At 41.6% G+C, this 12,234-nt stretch overlaps 1 protein-coding gene and 1 pseudogene across 1 annotated transcript in view; both read right to left on the bottom strand.

Annotated features, from left to right (window-relative positions):
• Positions 1-12,234, bottom strand: part of GPAT4 (glycerol-3-phosphate acyltransferase 4) — a 33,057-nt gene that overhangs the window by 2,027 nt on the left and 18,796 nt on the right. Inside the window, exons 3-12 of the mRNA XM_006916277.3 lie at positions 8,996-9,065; positions 8,526-8,826; positions 7,710-7,784; positions 6,880-6,969; positions 6,606-6,699; positions 6,161-6,276; positions 5,258-5,313; positions 4,637-4,722; positions 1,256-1,384; positions 1,090-1,169 (exon numbers count right to left, since the gene is read on the bottom strand). Of these exons, the coding sequence (XP_006916339.1) occupies positions 1,090-1,169; positions 1,256-1,384; positions 4,637-4,722; positions 5,258-5,313; positions 6,161-6,276; positions 6,606-6,699; positions 6,880-6,969; positions 7,710-7,784; positions 8,526-8,826; positions 8,996-9,065 (1,097 nt within the window). The remainder of the gene's footprint in view (positions 1-1,089; positions 1,170-1,255; positions 1,385-4,636; positions 4,723-5,257; positions 5,314-6,160; positions 6,277-6,605; positions 6,700-6,879; positions 6,970-7,709; positions 7,785-8,525; positions 8,827-8,995; positions 9,066-12,234) is intronic.
• LOC112483377 lies at positions 2,753-2,871 on the bottom strand (annotated as a pseudogene).

Below are 12,234 nucleotides of genomic sequence, written 5' to 3' on the forward strand. Positions count from 1 at the left end.
CATTCAAGCTCTATAATAAGCCTGTTAGACCTGAGTTCAGAATCTGGCCCAGTCTTATTCTGCGACTTTGAAAAACAGCAACTTCACCTGAGTTTCGGTTTCTCATCTGATAAATGGGAGTAACAATTTCTGTACTGCATGGAGTTACTGTGAAGATGAAATGGGATCAGCAGCACAAGTGTCTGGCACAGAGTGAGAGCTCAGTAATTGCTGGCATTTTTAAAAAGGCCATATCTGAGGGCCACAGGTCAGCTTAAAATTTGAATTTTCACATTTTTCCATAATGCCTACTTTAGTCAAATGTCATCCAGAGCTGAACTTCGTGCTTAAACCTAGGGATCTTAAGAGGCTGGAATAGTTTCCTTTAAGCAGCATTCATCCCTACCACTCTCCTGTTATTGGAGTCTAACTATCTCATACACTAGTGTAAAAGGTCTGCAAACTACGGCCATGGGCCAAACCCAGCCCGACATCTGTTTTTGTAAATGAAGTTTTACTGGGAACATAGAGACGCTCATTCATTTATGCATCACCTCTGGTCGCTTTCACGCTACAGTGGCAGAGTTAACTAGCTGCAAGAGAGGCCACATAGGTCGCCAAGTCTAAAATATTTACCGACTTTAAAGAAAAAGTTTGTCAACTCCTGCTCTAGTAGGTAACAAGCTAAAAGCAAAAAGTGAAACTTCTGCTTTTCTAAGGATGGTCTAGTTTTGCCAAATACACAAGCTCAGAAAACCCAGTCTTCCTATGAGGTTTCCAGATTAGCATCAGGGCTCCCTGACCTAAAGAGACAAGAACTATGTGGGTGCTCTGGTAGACTGATACAAACCCCAGAGAGGTACACAGAATCAACTGCTTCAGGCCAAGCATCCTGGGCCCCGTGTTCCCCGAGATCAAGGTAATAGAGGGCACTTCTGAGTTGGAACTAGGAGAACAGAGACAAACTGCTCACTCTCCAGGGCTGGTAGCTTCATTCCTCACACTAGGGAGAGGAGGGGTCTATGTAAACAGAGTCAATGACTCAACAGCTCCATCAGAAAGAAATTCACATTCTCCTAACTCAGCTGCTAAAACCTGGCTCTGACTCACCATAGCAGGTCCACGAGTCCTCCCTGCCTGGCAATGGCGGATTTCACTCTATTTGCAAACTGGACGGCATCTTCATCTGTCTGTAAGAAAGAGTGAATAAGACCACTCAACCCAGGCTCACAGTCACAGAGAACTAAGTGAAGACCTGCATGCTGTGGGTACCTACCTCTCTGGTCATAGGAGGCAGGTACCAAACACTGCAGACAATGGCCCAGCTGGTCATCATTCTCAGCAGGTACGTCACCATCCCATATTTGCTGCTGTTCCAGAAGGCATCACCGAATTGAGGGTCATACTGAAAAATAATGGGAAGCTGGATGGTAAGAGGTCGGTAGTTCTAATAATCAGCGCATCCCCTGGGACAGTTATCAGTATTAGAAAGCTGTTTCCAGGCCCCCTCCACAAACACTGCTTAAGCAATGCTACATGTGGGCAGCTGTGATCTCTAGAAACATTAACCTCTCCTCACTGACCCAAGATTCTGCTGCAGATCATCAGGGAGGTCTCCCCTACCAGCCTTCTTCAAACAAGTGTCCTCCCTCTTTGATTAGTTTCACATCTTACTCACTCATTGGTGCATATAATCTATAATTTAAGTTTTCGAGCATATTCAAAATCAGAGAGTATAATATACTCTCATACAGCCATTCCCTAGATTCATTACCAAGATTTCACCTACTTATTTCATCTATTCCCTCCTCTTAAAAACCTAATACTCGACATGTCATTCACTCATAAATACTTCTACATGTACCTCCCTTAAATTTATTTTCCTACATAACTATTAACTTTTAAATATCATTTCCAGTGCTCAAGACCAAAGAGAGAACAATCAGAAAGCTTATGATATGCTTTCTAAAAAAGCTAATTATGTGTTCCCCTTTGACTAAATCATTGGTGAGCAGACATGCACTGACATTCAGTGTTTCCACCACACAGGTGTTCCACTTCCTGCCAAGAAGCAGGCTTATCAGACCTTTTCCTTCACTGACGACTCTAATGGGGGCAAAGACTCTATTTCAATGGTGTTTTGTGGGACATGTGACCAAAGTTGTGACCCTCATTCTGCCCAAACAGAAGAATTTGAGTGGCAGGTAAGCAGGGTGGGAGAGGTGCGGGACGAAGTTATGTAAGACGCAACAAAAGGAACCAAGTCCTTGAGAATGCCTGAACAAAGAATCATGGGACTGTTATCGAATGTCTGAAGGGCTATCACAGACATCAGACTGACTGTGACATCAGACTGACTGTGTAATTATAAAGAAAAGATCTAGGGCCAGAGAGTGGAAAGATAAAAGGAAACAGAATTTCAAGAGTTATCCCCACAGAACCAAGCTGCCACCAGCGTGAAAAATGCCCTTTGCCTGGAAGAGCTAGAGAAGGAACATAGGCAGGGAGGCTGTGGTGAGGACTCTTGTACTCCAGGGGGTGAGGGTAAGTATGAACTATATAATCTTTCAGGCCTTTCAAGCCTAAATTTTCTGATTCTCAGAAAAGAAACTGGATAATTATACCCAGTTATGGACCAGATTACTGAAATGAAGATACTTAGATTTAATTATAGAAATTAAGAAATTTAACTGTAGAAGACTTAATGAGTTCACATTATAATAAAAGGAAATAAGGGAGAATGAGTTTTATTTTTGTTATTTTTTATTTCTTATGCCTACAGTACCTGATCTTCCTAGGTGGTCTCCCATCCAAGTACTAAACAGGCCTGACACTGCTTAGCTTCCGAGATAAGACGAGATCGGGCGTGTTCAGGGTGGCATGGCAGTAGACAAGAATGACTTAAACAGAAGCTAATGGATATGATTTGAAGTGTTGTCATAAAGCACTGTATACATTTAAAAATGTGATATATGTCAGAGTGTTTAGGGCTGATTCTCTATTCCAAGACAAATGCTCAAAATAGCAGTAAATTCCTCACAATCAGATAATGACTTAATTTTGGTGGAAATCTAATAAGAACCTTGAAATTGCTAAGGTTATCCAAGTTTGGTTACCAAAGCCTTCACAAAATCTAGAAAAGCATTCGTGGAGCAGTTCTTAATCTTATGTGGGCTTTAATCTGTGAACGGAATGAAATTATATGTAAAATTTACATGCCTTCTTCTTTGGAAAGGAGTCGTAACTGTCCCAAAGGTCCATGTTCCAAAACTGGTTAAGAACCACTGCCCGAGAGCAGGGCTCACACAGTGTGGCGCCCAACCAGCAGGGTGAACAGCACTCAGGATCGGGTTAGAAATACAGATTCAGAAATGTGGGTGTGGTGCCCAGCCACCTGCAGTTTCACAACCCCTCCAGGGGATGCCGAGGCAGCTAAGATCCAAGAACCAATGTTCTGGAGCGAGCAAAAGGGCTCTTTCTAGTAGTTTGTTTTTAATAAACACATACGGCGGCGAAGCACTGGACTCTCAGTATATTAAATGCAGGATGGCATGCATGCGATGCAAACAACACTCCCCATTCCTACACCCAGAGCAGACACTGCATCCCCAACAAGTCACCTAAGCAGCCCTGACCCATTGGTCAGTCACCCTGCAGCCACTACTCATCTGCCATACCTGCCCTGGTGCTTTGCCTACCTGGTAAAAGTGGGAGGGCTGGTAACTGTTTGCTCAACCAAAAGGAGCATCTCTTTCCTCAACTGCACTAGCTGTGCTGGCAAGATGAAAATAAAAAATATTTCTATAGGATGTTCCGCAGACAACAGATCCTTGCAAAAGTATGAAGATAAATTCTAAGCACAATTCAAATTTTACTCAGTTTTACCCTGATATTTCAACCTAAGTACTTTAAACATATTTACAATTGCCTGTGTTTTTTAGAATAATGATGGTAATAGTATGCTTTTAAAAATAATTCTATGTATCTATTTATAAAAACAGACGGATGTGAAGGGGGAGATGGAGGAACAAGAAAAAAGGGAAACTGACTGCTAACTGAATCCCATTTCTCCAGGTTAGAGTGAAGGTCAAGCTATAAGTTCATAAAAGGTTGGGGATGGACTAGACAAGCTCTTAAGATCCATTTCATTTTTATAAACTATTCTTGGTATGTAAGATGAGACTACAACCCAGAGCAGTGGAGCTGTTTCTTCCTTCAGTACTGATGATACATCTGCACCCATCCATCCACACCTCTCCACAAATCCAGTTGGGCAGCTACAACCCCCACCCACTGCAGTAAGCCACCTCTTCAGGTGGAGTACCTTACATTCCAGCTAGGTTTATGAAGAAAGTGGGAGAAATACATAAAGCTTATGTGGTGTTTGCCATTTCCTGAATCAGGTGGGGGTGGTGAGGTGTGGGCTGGAATCTGGCTGTTCTTGATTCAAATACAACTCGGTCCCTTTAAATGGGTTATGGACAATGCTGCATTCTCCTCCTCTAGCATTCGACTCATACCAGCCCAGCCCAGGCTGCTTGACTAGAGAGGATCAACCTGCTGATGGTGACATCAGCTCCTTCCTCCACCTTCTCTTGCTGCGTTCCATTCATGGCAGCAGCGATAATGACCACATGCACCCTCAGAGGTCTTGTACCTTGATAGCAACAGGGTAAACCGTGGCTCCAATTTCAAAACTTCCCTTTTTGAACATCATCACCGATGTATTATTGATGCAGGTTCCTAAAATGCAGGAGAGAGTAAAATGCTATTTCTTTTGGTCCTTTACCCCAGAGATTAGGAGTTTAAGGGCCAAATATAGTAAGAATTCTGACTCTTCAAACAGGATATATCTGCCCTCTCCCTAGTTTATGAACGAACACTTAACAGAGCTGAGTAAAATACTGTACTGCTTCCTATTCTCTTATTACAGGACCACTCCCTGATTCACACACACCAGCCTACATAAAAGGCCAGAGACACTCAGCAGATGTGGCAGGTTTAAGAACTCTACAAGAATCTGAAAGACCCTGTCAACAACATTATAGAAGGGATTCTTGCACTGGGGAAGTTTATACTATGGCACTCTTAGTCCAAATTCTGAATTCTTATGAGGTTTTAGTCCCACAGCCAGTCTAAAGAGAACAAATAACATTATTCAGTGGAATAATAATCCCAACAAAGGCTGAAGGACTTGGTTCCAAGGCAACACCAGAGTTCTCATCCTGTATGGCCTCCCCATGACAAAAGCGCTCTGTGATGATAAACACTTTCTTACCCTCTGGGAAGATAAGTATAGGTAGCTTGCTTTTATCCTGCACGTGCTCAGTCAGTCTTCAGAAGAGAAAAATAAAACAAATGGTCAGACAGCCTTATGTCCATTGTCACCAAAATGCATTTATAAATAACTTACATAGATGTGACACTAAATGTTGTATAAAGGCAAGTGAACAAATATGACCCTATTTTTTTTAAACCCACAATCTAAATCTCACAAAGATAAAACTTATAAGGAAAATCAGATGACTACTATTTAATTCATACAACTGTTGAATGAAGTATTAAAGTCTGTGCACAGAGGGCATTGCTCAGACTTGGGACTATCTAGAGGACACATCTGCCATAGGGCTTTGTAAAGAAGACCCTCAATAAATGCTTGCTACTGGACTTTCTAACAGCCAGGCTAGTTAGGAAGTCCACTTGGCTTCACACCTCAACCCTGAGAGAAGCAGCAAAGGGACTTTTGTGGTGAGTTCATTTGCCCCTATGGAAGTTAAGTCTTGATTCCTCTCATTTTACTGCAAAGCTCTTGTCATTACTTATACTAGATGTATCATTTTTCCAAGTTTGAAAACAGAGAAGCATTTTGTTCCGCTGCTATAAGTTTGGTTTTATTTTTGATAATGAATTTATTTTGAGATTTAAAATAGCATTAAAAGTGCATATGTTGTTTGTTACAATAGGTACAATAAATAAGAAAGGTTTAGAAAGATTACTAACTTGGTAAATAATACTAGGGTTTCTATATTTTTTATACTCCATGTTTTAGAAAAAAACTTTTTATTAAGAAAGCAGTATAATCTCAGTGTAGAAGACACTATAATTTCATTGTGGAGAAATAACTACCTCTGAAGTCCTTACTTTGTAACTGGTTGTACAGAATAGTATTTTATTGATTTACCTTTTAGCCACCAGGTGGCGATCTTTAACTTCAGACCGCTCAAACCAGACGTGAGGGCAGGCCTTCACCATGGCTCTCTGAATCACGCCCATGAGTCCCCCGTGCACTTGACCCACCTAGTCTCAGACAAAGGAATAACGGTAGTGATACCAGCCTTTTCCAATCCTCTCTTCCTATCTTCATCCCTTTCCATGCCACGTACACATCCAAAGTCTAATCTCCAAACACACTCTCAGTTACTCTGCTCAGTATATTTCCTATCAACGTCCCAAGGAGTTCCCAAAAGCAACAGAACCAAAGGTAATAATCTATGTTGGGGCCCATGCATAAAATCATGTTATCTGGTTATAACGTTAAGAGTGAGCCTGGTGACAGGTCCAGAAGCCTCCCAGACCTGACCAGTTTTGCCCTGTCTTGCCCCAAGAAAGCAGAAGTAAAGTCTTACCATGGCATAATACCCGTCACTAGCCAAAATGATAACGTCAATAGGAGAGGTATGATTGGCCACACAGATGCCACCATTTCTAGGCCTGTTTTTCCTATGTTTAGAATGTAAGCAAAGCAACAAAAATTAGTGAAACAATTTATTTGGAACTCATCCCTCACCTCACCAGCTTCAATCAACTCTGAAAATTCAGAAAAGCCCCCGTTGGCTAGTTATAATTACGTCGTGTTTTGCCAGTGCCACTTCCCTTTGTATTATGACCAAGTTACCTCACCTGTCGTGGTAGGTAATGATGGCTGTCAGGGCTCGCACGCAGATCCGGTAACACATTAAGTGAACATGTTTACTCAAGAACTCCTTAAACCTGCAACAATGAGACAAAGATTTTTGTTTTTATTTTACATGCAGGAAGGCAGGAAAAGTTGCTGACTCCAACAATTTAACTATCACTGCCCTTTAAGACTGCTAAGTATTTTTATAAATATTAATGTATATGGTAAAACCCTATAAGGTATTAGCACCTCTGTGTCTACATACAAGGAAACAAAGCAATGATGAGACTTGCTTAAACTTCACCTAAGTTAATGGGTTCAGAATTCATAGCCCTAGAATTTTAGGCATAGGTGAGTCTCCTAGATTCCTTTCCTTCCCAATCAGTACTCAGAGGCAGGGCAAAGGCCAGAGTCTAACCTCCTGATTAGTCTGGGAAGAAGAGAGGTTTGCCAGCTCCAAAATTTCCCAGAAGGGGCAAATTTCTCCTTAAAAATGAAACAAAAAGCCCTACCTACATTTCTTATTCTCTTACCAATTTATCAACACAGTAGAATGTTTGAAATTAAACAACACGTTGTAAAATCGGCAAGCCCTTTTCTCTTTAAAATGGGAAGAGTATAAGGGACAGAGGGCAAAAAGAACAGTCACAGATCAAGATCAGAAAAAAAATAAAAGACTTTAATGGTGGCGCCACTGTTATTACTGGGTAATTTTATCCACCTAAGATTCTGTAGTTTGGCTGCACCCAGAGGAGCAGCCTGACCTTCATATCAGAGCCACCATTCCCAGAACTAAGTACCCTTTAGACATGGTCACTCTCATGCTACTCACCTCCCATTTGGCAAGTATCCCACCACAGTGGTGCCCACCACCAAAAGACCAATTCCCGTGAATGCGAGAGCTATCCTGTAATAAGAAGACAAATTAAACCCTTACACCATATATAGAATTGAATTTGTGAAAATGAAAGTGGGCATCGCGATCTGATGATGAAGGACCAAGACTAGGGTTCCATCTAGAAATGCTGGCAGGCCTATCACAACCAGAGATCATTCTGATTCCAAACTGACAGCTGACAGCGACTGTGGATCTGGCTCTCAGCAGACACTATTTCCTCAGTCATCAGCCAGAAATCTTAACCTGGCTGTTCTGTCTTCAGGCACATGCTGTCCTGCTGTCTTACCCTTCCCTTTTGCTTTAAACCATGGTGAGAAGCACAGCTTCTCTGTGAAGCAGCAGGAAGTAGACAGAGCCTGAAAGGAACCAGCATTTGGCAAAGCATACTCGGAAAACACATGGTACAGAAAGCTGAGAGATCAATATTGCCTCTGTACTAAAGAGGCAAGCATTAGGAAAGAATTAGCAATGACCAGGGAGGAGTGGCCAGAAAGCACATCATATTCCTCTTCCCTGTGTTTACTCTACCTAGACAATTTGTCTTTAGAAACCTAACTATTTCTATCTGATATGCAGAGAATCCAAGGGCCTTACAAGGATAATAACCAAGGGTCAGAAGGACTGGCTGGTAAAAGAATCATACTATCCTTCTTTCTAAAGTGGGAAAACAAAGCAGGGAGACGTAGGTAGGCAGATCATGCATTGGGCTTAGGCAGCAATAGCTCCAGCCCTTTGTCCCCCTGCACTCACCTGAGTGGCAGGAGGAAGCAATACCGAATCAGCACTCCTAAGCCCCATAAGACAGTGAGCCGAAGGCTGATATACTGGAAGTTGTAATTGGTTCTGCTCAGCAGGTTCCAGGACTCTAACTCTTCTGCTGAGAATCTCTTTGTCACCTCATCGTCCATAATGGTCTCCATTCCTTTCCGGCAAAAGTAGAAAATGTCAGAGAGCTCAAACTCTGGAGTATTATCCAGAGCCTTACTGCTACCACTTCGACGAATTTCTTTGATCTCTTCTTCTAGTGAAGTGGGATCTTTTGCAATGATTCCTGCAAAAGAGAACACCCTGTCAAGAAACATGCTGGGAGAAAGCATGCTAAGACTACTCAGAGTACATAATCTACCTTTTTCATACTGAAGAGTCTGCATGAAATTAAAAGCATTCGGAAATATATTTCAAAGGGACCTTTTAGGATAAGCATCAAGACCCAGTCTTACCATTGGTATAGGGCTTATAGAGTTGGTGGTTCTTCTCCTTGGCTCCTCTCTCCATTCTCAAGGTCGCCCACTGCAGGGGAAAACAGCCACAAACAAGAATGAGATCCTTTTCATTCAGTGAATGCCTCTGTTTCCATTCTGTGAAGGCCTCAAGACCAGTTACTTGAGATCAGATTGTAGCCAAGAAAGCACCCATTCTAAAAGTAAACTTGACTCCTCCTAGAGCAGTTCCCTACTCCCCCTTCTCCTGCCACCCCACAACTAGGTCTAAAAGTTAAGTTATCTACAATAAAAAACGGTAAACTAAGGAACCTGGGTAAGTTCCTCAGGCCCGGCTTCTCAGTGACTAATCTGTCTCTAGTTCTTTAAGGAACTCCCTAGCTGCAGTACACAGACCTCACTTGTTCTTTACTGACAAACAGCAGCTTTTCAAGCAACATCAAGCAAGTTTTAAGTTACTGCCTGCCACCCAATGCTGCCTACATACCAAATTATTTCAATAAAGCAAAAATTTTAGTTTTCAAGCAGATAAAAGATTTAAATAATATGTATGTCTGGGCTGTCCATTCGTCTGCTAAGTAAACTTTTAACAGGACCCTAGAACTTAATATATAGAAAGGCCTGAGAGTGGCTCAATGTTAAAAAAGAAAAGAAAAAGTGTTAGAAAAAAATATTTGGAGATTAAAAAAAAAATCTAGGTTCAAATCCCAAATATGACACTTATAACTACGTCCCTTAAATAACTCATTCCAACACTGAATGTTGGTCTTCTCTATCTACAAAATAGGATGACAGTACATCAACCTCATACATCATGAGGTCACTTGTAATCCAATGGGATATATATGTAACAGATGTTGGACAACTGCAAAACACCCTAATTGTCCTTATTGTTACTGAAATAATAATGGACTCTGGAAAAGATCCAGAAAAGAGGCTGTTCCTAGAGCCTCCTTCCTCATTAAAATCCTTTTAACTGAAGAAAGAGACCCAGAGGCTGGGTATCAAATAATGAGAGTGGGAAAACATGAGCTCGCTTATTCCCTACTAGAATATGTTATCACCAAACAGAAAGTTATGTCCACAGTGAGTCAAAGAAATAGGACAGATAGCTTCAAAGGTGTCTTTTCAAACTTTTTTTTCCACAGTTATGCAAGGTGGGCAAGAACTCTATCATTCCATGACACAGCAAAATCCACATTGCCCAAAGCATTTGTGGATTTTGCTGACAGGGCCTGAAGTATTAGCAAGACTGCTCTGCATGGTCTAGCAGAGCCAAAAACAGGACACGAGTTTAATCAGTGACCTGACCACATCTGAAAATTTCTTTAAATGCCATTTGTCTAGAAAAAAACAGATGGCTTACAGTCATCCACTCAAAAAAGGTCTACGGCAAGAAAACTCACATAACCCACTTTCTACATTTCATATATTTAGCCATTGATGTCTTTTGGCTCTAACTCTTAGATCTTTTCTACAAGAAAATGTAAATATAACTCTTACAATGGAGGGAAGTGAATTCCATGTAGGGAAGAGGTGAATAAAGGGCAAGAGCTTTTACAACAACCCTAGCATACTCAAAGGTCACTCAACCAGAGTTTTGGGCTTTCCATTTTGGCCAAAACTCTGTATTGCTATTGCAAGCATAATCAGAATAAGAAAAACAGTACAGAAGCAGTACAGACTCAGACTTGGCTCTGTACTGGCAACTCTGATACTTAGATTAGGATGTGACAGGCAGGTAATATATGACCATCAGGCTTTCTGAGCACTAGAATTCATGTCTGTGAGGACTGTTTCACTATGCAAAATTCAAGATGGCTGTGATTTTTTGTTTTCATTGAAATGGTACTGGTTAAATGACATTCCATGTCTCCTGGCTCTATAACGAAGCTCTGTCATAAACATCCCCTTGCCTTCCTGCTTTGTACTTCTAGCTTTACTTTTTCAAACTTCAGGTACATTACAAAATACTTCCATGTTTAAGAAAGTTGTCCGGTCACAAGAATACGGGAAAAGAGAGCAGGGTTGGAGGAACCTGGTTGTTAGCTGAGAATAGCCTGTTAAGGAACAGCTGGATTACTTCACCCTGGTACAGAAGACTGAATGAAAGGGGAGCTGCAATTAGCAAGATCTGATAACTACAGAACTGGCTTCTCTGAGCTGTTACTTTAAGAAGTGCAGTGCTTAGATATCCAGAATAAAACTGAGAATCCCTAGGCTCAGAGTTCACTTCCCTACAAATCTCCTCTGCCTTCCCCTGTGAGATGCCATTTACTATACTGCCAGTATCAGACTACTAAATTCTTCTCTTTTCAGCTTCTACCAGACAGAGACCAATTAAGGGCATTAATAATGCTGCACTCTTAGGTAACATTAAACCCAACACAGACCTTGGCAGGTGAAATGCAGATAGTTCGATGGTGCATTTTTGCTAGTTAGTCATTCTACTGGACACTACAATTTAGGAACTAACCACATGGGTAAGGTCTAACAGTCTTAGCAACACTAATCTCTCAGCAGAAACCTTCCCCACCTTTTCAGCCTTTACTGCATTTCCCCATGAACTGCGTGTACCCAAAGAATCACACCCTTAAAAAAATCTGGCTCCCATTACCCATCACCTTCCATTGCCCATGAAAAGGCTATACACCTTTTAACAACTCTTTTCTCTCCCTGATTCAGCTGTAATTTCTAAGTAGCTACTGTCATATTTAAGAATTTTGACTTCACTAAAGTGCCAAACTCACATTTCCAATCACCCTCTGGTCATCGCCACACCGAGTTCAACCAGCCCTCACTATCCAGCATGTTGAGAATTAAAGGCAGCACACCTCCTCCCAGCCCTAGAAATGCTCCCCATCCTCTGGCCCTCCTCTTGGGGTACTGGAATCTCTATCCTCTGTCACCCAAGCTTTCAGGCTTCCCATCTGTTGCCAAGTCCTATCAATACTCCCCTGAAATGGCACTCTTTTAGAGCTGTCTCCTTCTGTCATGTCACTACTTTCATCCACTTGCTTCTTCCCTTGCCCACACTAATGCAACAGCCATTTAATTGCTCTTTCCTTCCTCCAGTCCACCTGAACACATGCTGCCAGTCTGACCGCGTTACTTCCTTGCTCCAAAACCTTCAATGGCTTCTTAGTGCCTAAGGAAATATTCAGCTTTATAATCTACCTAATGCAGCCAATGTTTCTTCTCTATAGAACTATGTACTGTCTTTAAACAAATCTGCAGGA

Source organism: Pteropus alecto, unplaced genomic scaffold (genome assembly GCF_000325575.1).
Source record: "Pteropus alecto unplaced genomic scaffold, ASM32557v1 scaffold24, whole genome shotgun sequence".
In the NCBI taxonomy this organism is placed as follows: Eukaryota; Metazoa; Chordata; class Mammalia; order Chiroptera; family Pteropodidae; genus Pteropus; species Pteropus alecto.